The 17,611-nt window shown below is 39.9% G+C and overlaps 1 protein-coding gene and 1 long non-coding RNA gene across 2 annotated transcripts in view; one reads left to right on the top strand and one right to left on the bottom strand.

Moving 5' to 3' along the window:
* Window positions 1-3,345, top strand: part of EIPR1 (EARP complex and GARP complex interacting protein 1) — a 180,668-nt gene extending 177,323 nt beyond the window's left edge. Inside the window, 1 exon segment of the mRNA XM_038394569.2 lies at window positions 3,011-3,345. Within this exon segment, the coding sequence (XP_038250497.1) occupies window positions 3,011-3,185 (175 nt within the window). The 3' untranslated portion in view covers window positions 3,186-3,345.
* LOC122459234 lies at window positions 1,373-16,398 on the bottom strand. Its single transcript, XR_006279773.1, has 3 exons — window positions 16,387-16,398; window positions 9,955-9,958; window positions 1,373-1,461 (listed from the first exon to the last, which is right to left on the bottom strand). It is a non-coding gene; the product is annotated as an uncharacterized LOC122459234 (long non-coding RNA).
* Window positions 16,399-17,611: the final 1,213 nt, after the last annotated feature.

A 17,611-nucleotide genomic window follows, 5' to 3' on the forward strand; every position in this document is an offset into this window, starting at 1 on the left:
AAATATAATTGCGATTAATCGCAGTTATAACAATAGAATGCCAATTGAAATTTATTAAATATTTTTGTATGTTTTTCTACATTTTCAATATTGATTTCAATTACAACACAGAATACAAAGTGCACAGTGCTCACTTTATATTATTTTTTTATTACAAATATGTGCACTCAGTCCTACTTCTTATTCTGCCAATCACTAAGACAAACAAGTTTGTTTACATTGACAGGAGATACTGCTGCCTGCTTCTTATTTACAATGTCACCTGAAAGTGAAAACAGGCATTCGCATGGCACTTTATAGCCGGCATTGCAAGGTATTTACATGCCTGATATACTAAACATTCATATGCCCCTTCGTGCTTCGGCCATCGTTCCAGAGTACATGCTTCCATGTTGATGATGCTCAATAAAAAAATAATGCATCAATTAAATTTGAGACTGTGCCCCTTGGGGGGGAGAATTGTATGTCTCTTGCTCTGTTTTACCCACATTCTGCATATGTTTCATGTTATAGCAGTCTCGGATGATGACCCAGCACATGTTCATTTTAAGAACACTTTCACAGCAGATTTGACAAAACGCAAAGAAGGTACCAATAGCACTCGACCCAAGGTTTAAGAATCTGAAATGCAGTCCAAAACTGAGAGGAACGAGGTGTGGAGCATGCTTTTAGAAGTCTGAAAAGAGCAACACTCTGATGTGGAAACTACAGAACCCAAACCACCAAAAAAGAAAATGAACCGTCTGCCGGATTCTGACTCAGATGATGAAAATGGACATGCATCAGTCCGCACTGCTTTGGATCATTATCAAGCAGAACCCATCATCAGTATGGAAGCATGTCCTCTGGAATGGTGTCACACCCCAATGGTCCCTTCCCTCAGGGAGTCTCCGGGGAAGGCAGATCCGCATTGTATGTGGCGAACACTGTTGCAAGCATTGCAAAGTATTTTGGGGAGGGTCAAAGGTGTGTGAGTGGAAGTTTCCTTTGCGGAATACAAGAGGCCAGGGGTAAAGAAAGAAGAAGAGCAGAGAACGGGTTAACTCAATACTTCAGCTAGCTCCATGTGAAGATAAGACGCTGGCCCCGGCCCAAGGTCATGGGCTCGATGAGAACATAGCAACTGCCCAGCCATGAGAAGAGGAGAACTAAGTTGAGCAGAGCTACAGAGATAGCAGTGAGAACAGTGAGAACAAATGAGACAGCAACAGCAAAGGCCAATAGAAAGGAAAGCAAAGTCTCTGGAGCCGGGATATTTTGGGAAACTGAGGAGGCCACAGCAAGCTGGTTTGGATTGGCACAAAGAGCACCAGAAGCAGAGGTCCCTGAATGGAATTCTTCCACCCCCCCCCCCCCCAGGAGCCAAGGACTCAAAACCCTCCTGAGAGCTGGAGCAACTCGGAGATCAACAGCAGATCCTTGGATGACCTCGGCCCAAGACACCATTCCCATCCACCCTTCCTACCCCCCACCCCCTCGCTTCTTCTGACATTACACCCAGGCCTGGCCAGTGTTGGGTAGTGCATGTGTGAGTATGAAAGTGGGTTTGGGCTTGGGGCATTAATGTTTGCTTTCTTCCCCTGAGTGACATGGGAGTGTTCCCAGCACTCTCTGCTGTTACGTTATTATTTCATCAATAAAGCTTTAAAACAGAGACACTTGATGTGTTCTGTACCTCCTCCCCAAAGATCCTGCAGCATTAGCCTGATCAACTGATGCCCCAGGCAGATTAGTAACGAAAATCTGTCACAATGGTGGTTGTAACATGAAGGGACATATGAATCTTTAGCCCATCTGGCATGTAAATGTCTTGCAACGCCAGCCACAACAGTGCCATGCGAATGCCTGTTCTCACTTTCAGGTGACATTGTAAACAAGAAGCAAGCAGCATTATCTCCTGCAAATAGTAACCAGCCTTGTGTATCTGAGTGATTGGCTGACCAAGAAGTAGGACTGAATGGACTTGTTGGCTCTAAAGTTTTACATTGTTTTATTTTTGAATGCAGTTTTTTGGTACATAATTCTACATTTGTAAGCTCAACTTTCATGATAAAGAGGTTGCACTACTTATATGAGGTGAATTGAAAAATACAATTTTTTTACAGTGCAAATATTTGTAATCAAAAATAAATATAGAGTGAACACTATACTTTGTATTCTGTATTGTAATTGAAATTAATATATTTGAAAATGTAGTAAACATCCAAAAATATTTAAAACAAATGGTATTCTATTGTTGTTTAACAGTATCGCAAATAATTTTTTTAATTGCTTGACAGCCCTAATTTATATACTTCTGTGAAATGGACAGGAGAAGAGGAAAGGTTAATATGGTGTAGTTTGAACCCTTCCCTTCCTCTGTCTTCCACTGCTCTTGAGATTATGGGCCCAATTCTGCAGTACTCCTATGAGAACTTTGCCTGACTAAGGACTGCAGGATCAGGCCCACTGCATCAAAAGACACTCGGGGTCAGATTGAGCTCTGTCCCATAATTGGTTATATTATGCATTCAGCCATAAAGCTAGTTTTGACAGATCCAAAATTAACTTAGGAAACAAATAAATAAAAGGATAAAAATCTGGGGGAGGTGTATTTGAGGGAGGCATCTCTTAAACCATATGTTAATCTCAGGAAAAAATTATTTAATGATTTGCGTTTTTGTCATGCTCTATATTTACATTACATTTTTTAAAAAAACATGGAGGTGCTTAGCAGGCAATATGTTGGTTGTGTCATGAGACCTAGAACTTTCTAGAACTGTGAATAACTGACATTTTAGGTAGTGAAAATGACAATCACCGCTCTCTACTAATGGCCATTTTAATATTAACATGATCATGCTATATTTTATAAAATCTAAGCATTAGTGGTTGGCATGAGTACAACGGTGTGTCCATAGAGCCCACTGTTGTACAGTAAATCAGGGCCTGTATATCTTTCTTTGTTTGTGACATTTATAGTGCCTTATAAATCAGGTACAGTCACTGCTCTTTACTATTTTTATTCCAGGACTAAAGAGCCCCTTCAGGACAGCATAATAGCTACCTATGAAGAACATGAAGACAGTGTATATGCAGTGGAATGGTCCTCAGCTGACCCATGGCTTTTTGCTTCGTTGAGTTATGATGGGAGACTTGTTATTAACAGAGTTCCCAGAGCACTTAAATATCATATACTGTTATAATTTTTTTTTGGATTATGATATAATTATTATCCTGACATCATTTTTAAAAGCTTGAAATGTATTGATAATTGTTTAATTTTCAAAGTCCAGTTCTTTTTTGTTCAATGTAAACATTTAAACATAATTAATGCATAAAAAATAAAATTTGACTAAAAGTGAATTGACGTTTTCATTGTCTTTGCATTGTTGGAACACTGGTGGTATATTTTCCTGAAGTTGTGCTAGTGTGATTTCTATAATCACTCTAATGAGGTGATGATTCCTATCTAATTATTGTAAACTAGACTGTTTCTTGATATATGTGGCTGAGTATACCACTGCATTACTACAGTGTTCTGCCAGTGTAATTGATTTCAATAATGTTATCCTTGTACCAGTTTAAAAAAAATTGGAGTAAGGCAGTGGTACCTAAGGCTAAAGGGACCTGCTGGCTTGCAAAAGTATTGTTTTTTCTTCTTTCTTTTCAACATAAGCCGCCTAGTGTTCTTAGCTAGGACCATACTCTGTTAACTCTTCTGGGTCATTCCTTAATGATTATAAATATAGTGGGGAATGGTCTGAAGAACATTCCTAATTCACTCCCACATTTTAAACCATTCTTCCTTCTTTGCTTATCCTAACCAGAAATGTTAAGGGTAAGGATGAAGTCATGCAGACAGCTACAATCTATTACTTTCATTCAGACTGCCAGCACAGAGAGCCGCATGAAAAATATTTTGCAGCTGAACCATACAGGAATGTTGACAACATACTGGGCCGTGATTTGGCAATTGTACGCAACATTATGTGGCATTTTTGTTATAAATGATGATTTCTCTGTCTGACCCAAAATCTCTTTTAGAAGTTGGTTGTCTTTTATTGATTTTAATATGAGTGCCAATCTCACTGTAGCTACACCATTGTTAATTTGAAAGTCTCTTCAATGGGTGCAAGAAATCTGTCTCCTGTCTTTCTTGGCTCAGTGCCATTCCACAGTGTGCTTGCATGATGTAATGGGCTTCCACTGAGAACAGACCATGCTTTTCCAAATCCTCTTCCATTTTTGGCACCTAGGTCAGCTACAACTGTGACTTGCCTGTTACAAATACTTAAGATTGATGGAAGGAGAATGCACAGGAAATTTGAACTCTAGATGGAGGGCACGTAAAATAAGACTAAACTTATTGACCTCCTCAGATTGCACTTGTGCTGCTTTCTTTGCTGTCTGTTGTATTTAGGTGCTTAGAGCAGAACTTGGTGATTTTTTTTTATGCCCCTCTTGCTTTCTCAGCACTATTGTTTCCAGCTAACTTCTGTACCTCAGGGATGTGTGAACTTCTTCTTTAATGGTAGCCAATTGTACAGTAAACAACATAGTGTAAGACTAAGCTGAAGAATGCTGCTAGCAAGGGATAGAAAGATCAATACCATCTTCCTCCTATTATTCCTGCTGTTGCTATAGTGACTGCTGGTGTTGCTGTTGAGGGGCAGCCTACTACTAACCTTTACTTGTCCTTACTCAGTAGCTGGATCGAAATACATCCAAACGTGATTTTTGTGTGTAGACACTGCTGCTGATATGGGATCACACTGTGAAAACATGACTGATTGTATAGGCCAAAGTGGCCAGAAAAAGATAACAGTTGAATTCCATGCATGGCTGTCTCAAAAGTTTGTGTAGCAGAACCTGTAGAAGTGAAATAATTGTAGCTAATTAGTTGTTGTTGGCTTTTGCTTGTATTACTCTGGTGCCCATATCTCCTTCATAATGAATGCCACTCTCAAAAATTATGACTTTTCTAAAGTTTAATATCTCAGCTATTTCAAACTGCATCAGCCTGAAACTGAGCCTGAGCTACCAACCCTTATACACTTGGCTTTAACAAAGAATGCTTTCCAAAGAGTAAAATGTGTTTTAAGTTTTTGGTGGTCAAAAACCAGGAGTGGGATGGACTTTCATAGATGGCTTTAATATTTAAAACCACAAATTTTAGTTACAAAAATGGTTATGTTTTGGACATGAAAAACTGCAGTCTGTTCTTAATATGTGCTACTTAACTTAAACGCTTAGCTGCCGAGTGTGTATACACCAGTCACTGGAAGTGCGATTTCATCAACAAAGTCAATATGATGGCAAAGCAATTTCATTGCAGTAATGAGAAAATCATGAAGCAAATTTGATTATATTTGTTGATTGGGTTATTTTTAACATATGGACCACATACTCTGTTGGACTAATTTGATGTATTTACGTAGCCTTCAGTGGAGCCATGTCAGTTTACCCAACTTGAGAATTTGGTTCATTGCATTTAAAACAAAACAAAAACTATGGAAGTAGGGGGACAGGAGGATCAAATTTAAATAGTTTGCTGTCATGTCTAAAACTGATCCTAGCCACGTGATAACTTGAAAATGACTTTCAAAAAAGAGAAATGACGTTAGTATTTAAAATACTATAGAAGTAGCAAACGTACTTAGCAACTTACATTTATTGCTTTCTAATTTCATTTTTGAGAATGGGATGTCAAATCTCGCTAACCCCCTCCTAAAAATGAATATTTCAGGGATTTTCTCCTTTACCAGAGTATAAATTATAAAAGCAGTGATCTTGGAAATATAAAATTTGTTTTTATGACATGCTTATTAAACACTATTTATTATTAATTATTATTTATCATTACAGTATTTTTATTGCATTATGAAAATGGCAACACTCTTCCAAAATCTCACTTTCGTAGCTTGTTTCACTTTGAATAAGCCTGTTATAAGACAAGGTTCCTATGATTCATCAAGGAGTATCAGATGTGAAACAACATGAAAGTATTTAAGAAGCCAACTCAGAGAGTTTTTCCTACAGAAGCATTCAGGTCTTGAGCAGTCCAGACAAACAACGCACGTTATAACAAATCTTAAACTTGTTCTTTATAATACTTTTAAAAACACTACTAGGTGCCTATTTAATTTTAAAACAGCAAAAAAATCCACCTCCCTTTCCATTTCTAATAAGGAGTCTTGAAGTTTAAATCTCCTCAGTGTGATAGATATGCTTGCTTTGATCTGCTTAGCTCTCGGAAGTCCAGGGACTCCGGGCTGCTGGCCCCGTGCTGACTGGGGTCCCTAAGGACAGCTCTGTTTGGGAATTTTTTCCTGGGAACCCCCTGTAACATTTCATGAACGCCCAGGGGTTCACAAACCCCAGTTTGGGAACCACCACTATAAGACAAGAGAAGAATTAATTTTTTCATACTCTCAAGCTTTCACATTGCCCTTCTCTTTCCTACCACACACCCTCGCTGCACTTTTCTTTCTGACAGCCCTCTGGTTCAGTTGTAAGTTGTACTTTAAGGAAACTTAGAAAATCCTTCCATCTCAGTCAGAGGTAAAATTCTTTCAAAACCCCTGTATTGTTTATGGAAATTGCTTTGTTAGAAAACCCACCCTTTTTCACTCACTGGCAGATATGCTATGGAGTAGAGCTGGTCCAGAATTTTTCATCAGAAAAGCAGATTTGTTGAAACCAAAATATGGAAATGTGTCTGTTTTGACAAAATTGTTTGTCCAGAATGTTTCTCAGGCCCAGGATGGAATTTCACATCGAATCGGGAGAGACAGACAGATTCTAGAATAGAATAGACAAAAGCCTGGTGGTTCAGAGCGTTCACCCAGTAGGTTGGAGACCCAGAAATGCCTGATTCAGATCAGGGTCTCCTACATCCCAAGCAAGTGCCCTAAACTAGTCACTGGGCTATAGAGTCAGTGTCTTTCTCTGGCTCAGTGAATAATTATTTATATGAAGTGAAATCGCTCCAACAAAAGACGATGAGAGAAACTGACTCCGTATCCCAATGGCTAGGTCAGAGCACTCACCTGGAAGGTGGGAAACGCAGGTTCAAGTCCTGGAACCAAATGAGGCAGACCAGGTACTAGAACCTTGTCTCCCATATCCCAATAAGTGTCCTGGCCACTGGGATTTTGGCTATTCTGGGCTAGGTCTTGAGAAAAAATTCTAAAGATCTCAATTTTGTTCTGCATTGAAACAAAAACAAATTTCAAAAACTTGAATTTTTCTGTGAAATGGAACTGCTTTTCTGTCAACCCGCACACATCATCCAGATAGTTTTCTACATGATCTCAGAACATGGGGCATTGCAGCATACCGCTGAAAACCATTTGAAATCAAAGGGTGGCATGGACAGGAGGTGCACAACCTTTAAACGCTGTTCTTAATGGTTTGGTTTTGATTTTTGGTCTTTGAGGACTACAATGTCTAAGAAGTTTAAACTTTTTAAATTGAATTTTAGTATTACTGAAAGCGTCAGATCTTGTGCTGGAGAATTAAACCCCTCTCTTTAGCCACGGGTGCAAGACGAGCAGTAAAAGCTTTCCACCAGTGCTTCATTAATGTACATACTACAAAACTATTCAAATACTTGAAAAGGCAGTTGGAGAGGTATTGATGTCATAGTCAATTTGAGTGAAGAGGTTCTGCAAGGAATTTTGAATATTCTTAATAAGCAATTTAGGCCTGTTCCAAAGCCCATTGAAGTCAATGTGATTGTCTTCCTTTTGTTAGGATAGGTTTGAAATTTCACCCACCTTAAATAAAAACGTTAAATTAAAACAAAATCAGTACTGACAAACTTTGCCTTTGTCAGTGCTAAAATTAGCTTGACCTGTCCTCAAGCTCATGAAGTTAATGAATTACTTGTCAACACTAAAGCTAATGAAAAATAAGTATTGATAGCATGGGTAGCCTTGACATTTGCTCTAAACCCATTCTCCTTATTTCTGGCGCACATTTTTAATCCTCTCATTTTACAAAGTCATGTAGAAAAGACAAAATATGAAGTGGATTAAGAACAATGATAGAACTGGAAAAGAATAATAGTATTAGGGTTATAATACTGTTTGGCCACCTCAATGCAGTTGATAACTTCAAATATCTAGGTCTAGGTCTATATTTGGACACTTCACTTTGAATTCCTAAATCTCTCAGCCTGGCATATCTCTAAATTTACTGAAGTTTACAACCTGAGTGTTTGAAACTTATTCATCAGGGTAGACTAACCCTGAGTCTAGCAGAGTCCCACTCACATTAATGCACTATCCATGGTGCTGATGTAGCTGTGTCCCACTTTACAAAAACAATTAAATGAAACTGAATTGAACTCGTTAAGAAATCTTTAGCTGTTATAAAAATACAAATTGAGGAACTGTATTCAATATTCATTAATAGTCAATTTTAAAATCTTTCATTATTACATGCATGCAGCTGTTATCTGGGTTTAGACCGAGCTGTGTTGTTATTTCTATTACTATTCTACTAATATTTCTATTTCTATTACTATTTCTAAACCAGGGATTGGCAACCTTTGGTACGTGGCCTGATCGGTTTGTTTACCTGCGGCATCCGCAGGTTCGGCCAATCCCGGCTCCCACTGGCCGCGGTTCGCCCTCCCAGCACATCCCTCGGCACGCGTCTCTTCCCGCAGCCCCCATTGGCCTGGGATGGCGAACTGCAGCCAGTGGGACCTGCGATCGGCTGAACCTGTGGACGCTGCAGCTAAACAAACTGGCCTGGCCCACCAGGGGCTTTACCTGGCGGGCCGCATGCCAAAGGTTGCCAATCCCTGTTGTAAACTCTTGCCTGTTGGGTAGGGGAGGGTCCTGTGCATGATATTTTGCTGGGGGATCTGTGATGTAGGTGCAGTTCTAAATGTTACAAAAATCTGTTCCTGGTCTTACTGAACTGGGCTGAAAAGGCAGGTGGACTGATGACTGGGAGTGATGTGCAAATCCATTTGCAGAGAACCCATGACCGCTCTGCTTAGAAAAGAAAATGCCGAGCTCCAAATCATGGATACTCTCCAAATCAATTTGCACATTGTTCCTGCTCATTCCACCTGCCACTTCAGTCAGTAAGAGTCTAGTGAAGTGAGAAGAAAATGACACACAGGAGATTTGGAGAACAAGAAAAAGACAAAGGAGGGGAAAAAAGTGAAAGGGAGACTGACAAATATAGAATGAAAAGTGAATTGGAAAAGACGAGCAGGGAAAGATCAACTTGGAAAACAGAAATAGGAAAGACGGAAAAATAGACTGTAAATGAAGTTAAAGGAAAGTTGGGGGTGAGGCAGATAAGAAAGGCTTACAAAAAGAGAAAGCTGATACACCAAAAGAACCTTAAAATCTTATAAGGAAACTTCTCTGTAGAAGGATCTGCTGGATGAATCTGGAATGCTAAACACCCATTAATATACAAGTAGGGAAATTTAAACAAGAAGATGATTCTAGAATTGCTAACTTACTGAACACTCTTTTAAATTCTCTCTTTAGTATCTACTTGAGGTTGTTGATACATTACGGTGATAGTTGTCTTTGAAACATTTTAGATAGACAATTTCAAAATACAGTTACTAAAAATCCTGAATTACAATGCTGCTCCCGCACTGACTCACTTGCTAAAGGATAGAATCTGGGGCTCTTTTGAGGAAATTCTGCTCCTTCCATAACTGGCACATCCCCTGACATCAAGGACACAGCATTGTAAGGGGATCCTAGTGCTCTAGCATAGAAGACAGCTTTGGGAAGGAGGAGATGATGAATGGATCTGTGATTCTAGATCAGCGGTGGCCAACCTGTGGCTCCGGAGGCACATGCGGCTCTTCAAAAGTTAATATGCGACTCCTTGTATAGGCACCGACTCCGGGGCTGGAACGACAGGCGCCAACTTTCCAATGTGCTGGGGGGTGCTCACTGCTCAACCTCTGGCTCCGTCACAGGCTCTGACCCCACTCCACCCCTTCCCACCCCCTCCTCTGAGCCTGCGATGCTCTCGCTCCTCTCCTGCCCCCCGAGCCTCCTGCATGCCACGAAACAGCTGATTGGGAGGGAGGGGGAGGCACTAACGTCAGGGCTGCCGGTGGGCAGGAGGCACTTGGAGCTGGGGAGGGGGGGCTGCTGACGTATTACTGTGGCTCTTTGGCAATGTACATTGGTAAATTCTGGCTCCTTCTCAGGCTCAGGTTGGCTACCCCTGTTTTAGATCCACCAACCCATGTAGGGACTCATGACAAGTATGCAGACTGCTGCAACCCTGAAGCTATCACAGCAGCAGGCAAACAGCTGGGCTGGTTGGGAGAGACCTCTAACATACCCTTATAGCAAACAGCCTATTTACTCAGCCTGTGCCCTGAGTCCAGGATTTTGGTGGCCAGAAGTATGGAAAAGCTTTTAAAAATATGCATGATACAAAGTGGGCAAGAGAATACTTGGAAAATCCAAACAGTGTGCATCCTAATCAGCAAGTCTGAATGAGATGCATCCTAGGGTGTTAATAAAATGTGTGGACATATTTCCTGAACCACTGGCAGTTTCTGAAGATCAATAGGAAACTGAATACCCAAAGACTGGAAAATAGCAACTGTGGTACTGATCTATAAAACTTTAAGGTGCAGGGAGATAGACAAGAACTGATGTTTTTAAATTCAAGAGACTGGATAAGATTGGTGGATTTATAGTTTGGTTGTACTCTTCAGATTTTCATACAAACTCATAATCCAGAACACTAACAAATATACTGTAAACTGAGATATTCCATCTATGCAGTAAAGAATGGATGATGCATTGTCTTGCACATATTAGTGATGTTTATAATGAGGGCAAGCACAACCTATTTATGTGTGTGAGATGAAGAAAGTAATCATATGCATTCTTTTAAATGGGTTCTTATAAATAAGAAATGGGACACAGAGTTGAAGCTGTAGAAAGTAATGAGCCATCTTCAACATATGCAGGAAATAATGAGGACAGAAAAGAATACTTGAAATTTGTCTTTAAGTGGACTGAAATTAGATAATTCTTGTTCACAGTTGATGAATTATACTACCTGATCTAATGAAGTAACACCATTTAGAATCTCAACATGTTCTACAACCTTTTACCAGTGCCACACTAAATAATAATAAGACCTAGCTGTAATACAGTGCATTTATTAGCAGATCTCAAAGTGCCTTACAAAGGAGGTTGGTATCATCCCCATTTTATATATGGGAAAACTGAGGCACCACACATGTATACACATACACAAACGCACACAATATTTTGACCAAAATCTAATATTGCTCCCAGAAAAAGTTTATGCTTCCATAGGTGCTGTTATAATAATATAAGCATCCTACTTGTTTTTTGGGGTGGTATTAGATTTAACAAAGCCTCATTATCCTCCAGGAACATGATGATGACACTGTTGAGACCCAAAGCTGCAAAAGACTTTGATTTGATGCCTGCAGTACATACAACTTGTTTGAAAGATCAGTTACTAGCTTTTGTCTTTAGGAGCTAGTGGGTAGATGGAGTAACATACTTGTGATGTTGCTGCTCTTTTCTTTGCTTTGTCTAATCTGAATACCACAGGAAAAATCTGGCAGACATATTTTTGTGGGGAGGGGATATAGTAGGTTGTCTGCAAAAGTACAAATGGAAACTTCATCAGCAATAGGAGCTATTTAAACTTTGCAAAGCATATGCTAGAGAACTTCAACTGTTCTCACTCTCCTGTCAGAATCATAAATGGCAGGCATTTGGATTCAGTTTGCTAACAGGATTCATGTTTCAGGTCTCTGTTTTAATTTGCTGTTTCCAGTGATAATATGGTTTGAATCTCTTCCTCTGGTTTGGATAAACTTTCCTAGTTGACTATGATTTTATATCTTGTCTCAGGGTTATCTGTCAGCTAGTGGAGTGGAGTGTTGTGACTTTGTTTTAAGGCTTTGTACTGCTATGGCTGAAGACAACATGGTTCCTGCTCCACTGCACCTTATTGCTCAAGTCAGAATTTGAATTTTGCAGAGTTTTGGACTGGCCATCACCAAGAGCTCAGAAGTGCAGTGGACAAATGTGTGTGAGTGGGACTTCCATAATCAGAAGAGAGAGTCAGCTGGAGAGAAAGAGGGAGTAATTGTTATGTGGCTTTTCCCCACACTGCCTGCAAGGAGAGACATGAGGTGCAGGGGGAAGCTACCTGAAGTTATTACAGATTCAAGTCAGTTCACATGAGCTGCTCCTCACACTACAGACTAGGGACCAAATGGCTAGGCAGCAGTTCTGCAGAAAAGGACCGGGGGATTACAGTGGACAAGAAGCTGGATATGAGTCAACAGTGTGCCCTTGTTGCCAAGAAGGCCAATGGCACTTTGGGATGTATAAGTAGGGGCATTGCCAGCAGATTGAGGGATGTGATTGTTCCCCTCTATTCGACATTGGTGAGGCCTCATCTGGAGTACTGTGTCCAGTTTTGGGCCCCACACTACAAGAAGGATGTGGAAAAATTGGAAAACATCCAGCACAGGGCAACAACAATGATTAGGGGACTGGAACACATGACTTATGAGGAGAGGCTGAGGGAACTGGGATTGTTTAGTCTGCGGAAGAGAAGAATGAGGGGGGATTTGATAGCTGCTTTAACTACCTGAAAGGGGGTTCCAAAGAGGATGGATCTATTTCTCAGTGGTAGTGGATGACAGAACAAGGAGTAATGGTCTCAAGTTGCAGTGCGGGAGGTTTTGGTTGGATATTAGGAAAAACTTTTTCACTAGGAGGGTGGTGAAACACTGGAATGTGTTACCTAGGGAGGTGGTGGAATCTCCTTCCTTAAAAGTTTTTAAGGTCAAGCTTGACAAAGCCCTGGCTGGAATGATTTAGTTGGGGATTGGTCCTGCTTTGAGCAGGGGGTTGGACTAGATGACCTCCTGAGGTCCCTTCCAACCCTGATATTTTATGATTCTATGAAAATTATTTCTGTGGGATAGAGATCCGCTTAAATATTGCACGAGCTAAGCATTGTGCTAACGCAATCATTGTATCCAGGACACTTTTCCGGAGCAAAGGGCAAACAAGTTCACTTAGTATAAATTTGTTTGCTAAGTCGTGTTGCTCTCTCAATGGTCAGTTCAAAGAGAGATGGAGCAAGGTGCTTCCATGAATGAGTGACATAGTACTTGTCCTTTCTGCAAGCCTGCTCACTCCCGAGATACAAGCTTTATCAGACAAAGAGAAAGGGGGAGGAACACTTTTGTGGAACCTCTTGTTAAAATATTGACTGCTCTTTGCTAGGTTATAGATATAATCTGCAAAACATTTCACAATTTTAAATTGGGTTTGGAGTTAAAATTAAAACAGGAAATACTGCCTTGTTTCATGAAAAATATTAATAGAAAAATTAGGATTAATTGAGCATTTCATGTGGACTCCACTAGTTAGTAGAGAACAGCGGGATGGCATGAGATAGACTTGCATGGCTTGTGTTTTTACTTCAACTGCTGTGAAAAGTATTTCAATATTTGCATAATTTAGAGCATAGAATTATGATTTTCAAAGATTCAAATTAGAGCACGCATTTACATAATCTAATTAAATTATGTAAATGTTTTATTGTGATATTAAAATAAGTGTAGAACTTGTGGCACAGACACATTCTATTCTCATGCCATTTGGGAGCCCTGATTTGAGTACACAGGTTTATGATTCCAACCCCTGCAGGCAGCCCAATGAAAATGCTGCATGCTCTATGGCAGTGAGGAGAGCACTGGATGCTCTATGCTTAGCATAACTTCTGCAGGCTGTTTGATGGAGCATCATCTTCCCCAGCATAAAGTGGAGCAACAGCAGCTGCCAGAAAAGGAACCAAAGCAGATTTAAAAGGCTAGTTATGGCTTCTTACTATTTTAATCAAAGCAATGCTTCTAAGGTGTGCATTTGAATTTCAACTGACATTCAAATAACTCCACTGTGACTCTTTCCTAGCAGCAGCCATGCCACCTGTAGTCTCTTCAGATCTCACAATCCAAGCAGATTGTACCTGTGTAGTACTTGGCTAAAAAGAAAAACCCCAGGAAGGGGTGTTGATGATTATGTGGCAGATATTTCTCTCTGGCTAGACCTATGCTAGGAATGCTTGGCCTACTAATGCAGCACCATTGGTGGTGGCAGTGGTAGATGCTGTCATGTAGTAGTATTTTATCTCCATGTCATCTAGCCCAGTTTGACAGTAGGCCTGTCTTTATTGTAGCCTCCACCATTGCTGCCACTAGTGGGGCTGACCACTGGGAATTGAGGAAAAGGTCTCTGAATCAGTACTGAACCAGTACCAACAAGGTTCTAGGGAGATCTGAGCTGCTGAGTTGCCTTCTGATGAGATAGGAGACAGAGGTCCAGGCTGTTTTGGCCTATCAGTGATATAGGAAAGCTTTTGCATGAGCAGGGGAGTTATAGCCAAATTCAAATTTGTGTGAAATTTATTTTGCCAACATCCCCACTGAAACTTAAACCCAACGAGATAGTCTTCACTTCCTGGATTAAAACAGATGTGGAGTTGCTATTAGTTATCAAACAAAAAGACTGGATTCTACCCCCAGGGAAATCCATATTATTGGTGCATGAAGCAATTCTTGTGTAGGTGCATAGAGCTAGATCATCAGTTCTTATAAATCTATTAATTTTAGTGGTGCCACATTGCCACACCAACTGAGGATCTACCCATTGTTTAATTATATCGGGGTTCATCAATATGAAAAACTAAATAAATGTAGGATAGTTGTAAAGTGGTTTGGGGAGAGGCTAAATGTGCTAGAAGTGAATAAAGTTGGAGTACAATCTTCGCTAATCAGACATAGATTTAATTACTCTGTATATTTTGTATCTAGTTTTTGGGGAAAGAAAGCAAATGTTAATTTAAACAACAAGCTAAGGCACTTTAGTCCATGGAGCATTAACAGCTAAGGAGAACAACACATTGACCTTATTTGCTGCTACTCATGCATCATGTGTAGGAATGCCTGTCACAGCCATAATGATTTAAGATCAGGCTGGACCAATATTTCTTAGCTCTTCCTCCACAGCCAAGGCAGTTTCCTCTCTATGTAATATGGGGAAGCAATAGGTGTATCTGGTGAAAAATGGCAATGCTTCTGAGGTGCCCTTTGCTACAAATCCAGCATTGCTAGCTTTCGTTTGTCTCATGGAAAAGAACTTGCAAAGTCATGAACTGTCAGAAGTTTAAGTTTTGGCATGGACAGATACGATTTTTACAATATTCAAGCTGTGTATGTTACAACTGCTAGTTAAATATCACTGTAAACAACCCAGTTTTGGAGAACTCTAAAGTTTGCTAAAATTTTCTTTAAGTTTGAGAGGATCTTTGCTGTTTCTTTGCGCAAAGAGTACAATAACTAATTAATATAAACCTGCAAGTTTGTGTTCATATGACTTGTATACATTCAGTCATAAAAGCTACACTGAGGTAGTAGTCACAGTGAACTATCATTTAACTGCAGACATTTGAACACCTGAGTGCACCTATTAAAGTTCATGGCACTTCTCATAAGAGTACAGGTATTAACTATCATCTGGCATCCTGTGCCAATTCCAGTTTGGAGAATTGTATTATAAATTCCCTCTCCATTTTCCTTTTGATACAATATTGACTGATCCATCGCCCCTTAAAATCAAAGGAAAGATGTACTTCAAGGGGCATTGGATCACCCTTTCATGTCCTCGGTAGTTATGATAAAACTATGCATCACTTACACAGGTGTCACTCTCCACCCTAGAGGTAGCTGCACTTCAGCTGTGGGCAAAGTAATTGATGTATTACAGTTTTTGCTGATAACAAAATCTATAATTAAATTGCAAAATGATTTCCCTTGTATCTTCCTGTTTCCGGATGCTCATAATTTTCTGATAATGTTTCCTTTTATGCTGAAATTTTGAATGTTTGATCTTAGCCCAAAAGGTTGTTTTCCAAGGTTTGGGAGACTGGGACAAGTTGAAGGATATTTGAGAAAAGCTCAAATCATCCTTCCACACCTATGAAGCTCTTTTTCAAAGATTGAAATATATTACTATCTAGATTAACGACACCTCTGCAACCATAACATGTAAGTTGTGAAACTGAATAATTTATTTTAAAAAAATACTTAATAATATGGCCATTTTTGGAGTGCAGTTTGATCTTTATTATAGTTTTCAGAGTAGCAGCCATGTTAGTCTGTATTCGCAAAAAGAAAAGGAGTACTTGTGGCACCTTAGAGACTAACAAATTTATTAGAGCATAAGCTTTCGTGAGCTACAGCTCGCTTCATCGGATGCATCCGATGAAGTGAGCTGTAGCTCACGAAAGCTTATGCTCTAATAAATTTGTTAGTCTCTAAGGTGCCACAAGTACTCCTTTTCTTTATTATAGTGTTGTCTTTTTTCTACTTCATAAAACTTTACTCGATAAGCCTTTTTAAAAACAAATTTTATCAAAACCATTTTAATACAAAATGGTTAGGGGAAGATTTTTTAAATGTTAAGTTCACCATTTTGTGTATATTCATAGAGAATGTGTTAAACCATCTGTCATTGTTACTGGCTTATATGAAAATCTGATAGGACCTGGATGGCATGTGGATCTCCAAATGGGTCCAGTGGAAGCGTGGAGTTTAAAGACCTGATCCAAAGTCCATTGAAGTTAACAGGTATCTTTCCATTGACTTCAGTAGGCTTTAGATAAGGCTGTAGACGTGTAAATAGTTGAGTCTCTGTCCTACAAAGACACATGCATATTATGTTGTGATAACTGGGCCTCCAAATTTACCTTAGTGAGCTCAACTGTCAAAAGTGAGTGACAGTTAATTGTCACAATAATCTATAACGACAAATGTTGTTGAGGAAAGGTGCAAAAGGGAGACAGAGTGAATTAATCCAAACAAAAAGGCGTCCTGACATAACTGAAGGAATGTGACAAGAGCATGCCTGGTAAACGAGAAGCGTGGGATGGGAAATCAATGGACTAACACTGGTGAGTCAGAAATTAGGGCTAATTTGTGGACAAAATAATGAAGGGATGGGATCTTTTTCCCCTCTCCCCATCACTCCACTTTGGGGACCTCAGAAAGAAAGTTTGGGGGAAAATCTGGCTACTGTGAATGCTGGTTGATTGAAAGAGGAGGGGAAGGAGCAAGCTTCACCATTGTGACTACCATCCCCACCGTCTTCTGGGATGCTGGGATCCAGTGTGTCACCATTGTGTTTTCATTGTTCTGATCCTAACTGAAGAATTGTCCTGGTTGGACCAAGAGAGGGAGCCAGATAATATTGCCACCTCCTCTTGCTCTGGCTAAATCCAAAACACCACCTGGGATGAGATTTACTTACACAGACACACCCCTACCTCTACCTTTGTATTCCTTTTTCTTCTCTTCTTTTACCTTCAGTATAATAAGAGCCTGGCTTACTTGGCCAAGACTGAATATATTGTAATACTGCTCTGAGCCTGGTACCAGAAAGACAGCTAAAAACAGTGCCCTTAAAAGCCCAATGCTGATTTCATTTTGCCAGGTCTCAGAGTGGCTGATAAAACTATGCGCTGTGGTTTTCCAGCCTCAAAGTTGCAAGTGTGTCAACGT

This window comes from Dermochelys coriacea, chromosome 3 (assembly GCF_009764565.3).
Source record: "Dermochelys coriacea isolate rDerCor1 chromosome 3, rDerCor1.pri.v4, whole genome shotgun sequence".
Taxonomy (NCBI): domain Eukaryota; kingdom Metazoa; phylum Chordata; order Testudines; family Dermochelyidae; genus Dermochelys; species Dermochelys coriacea.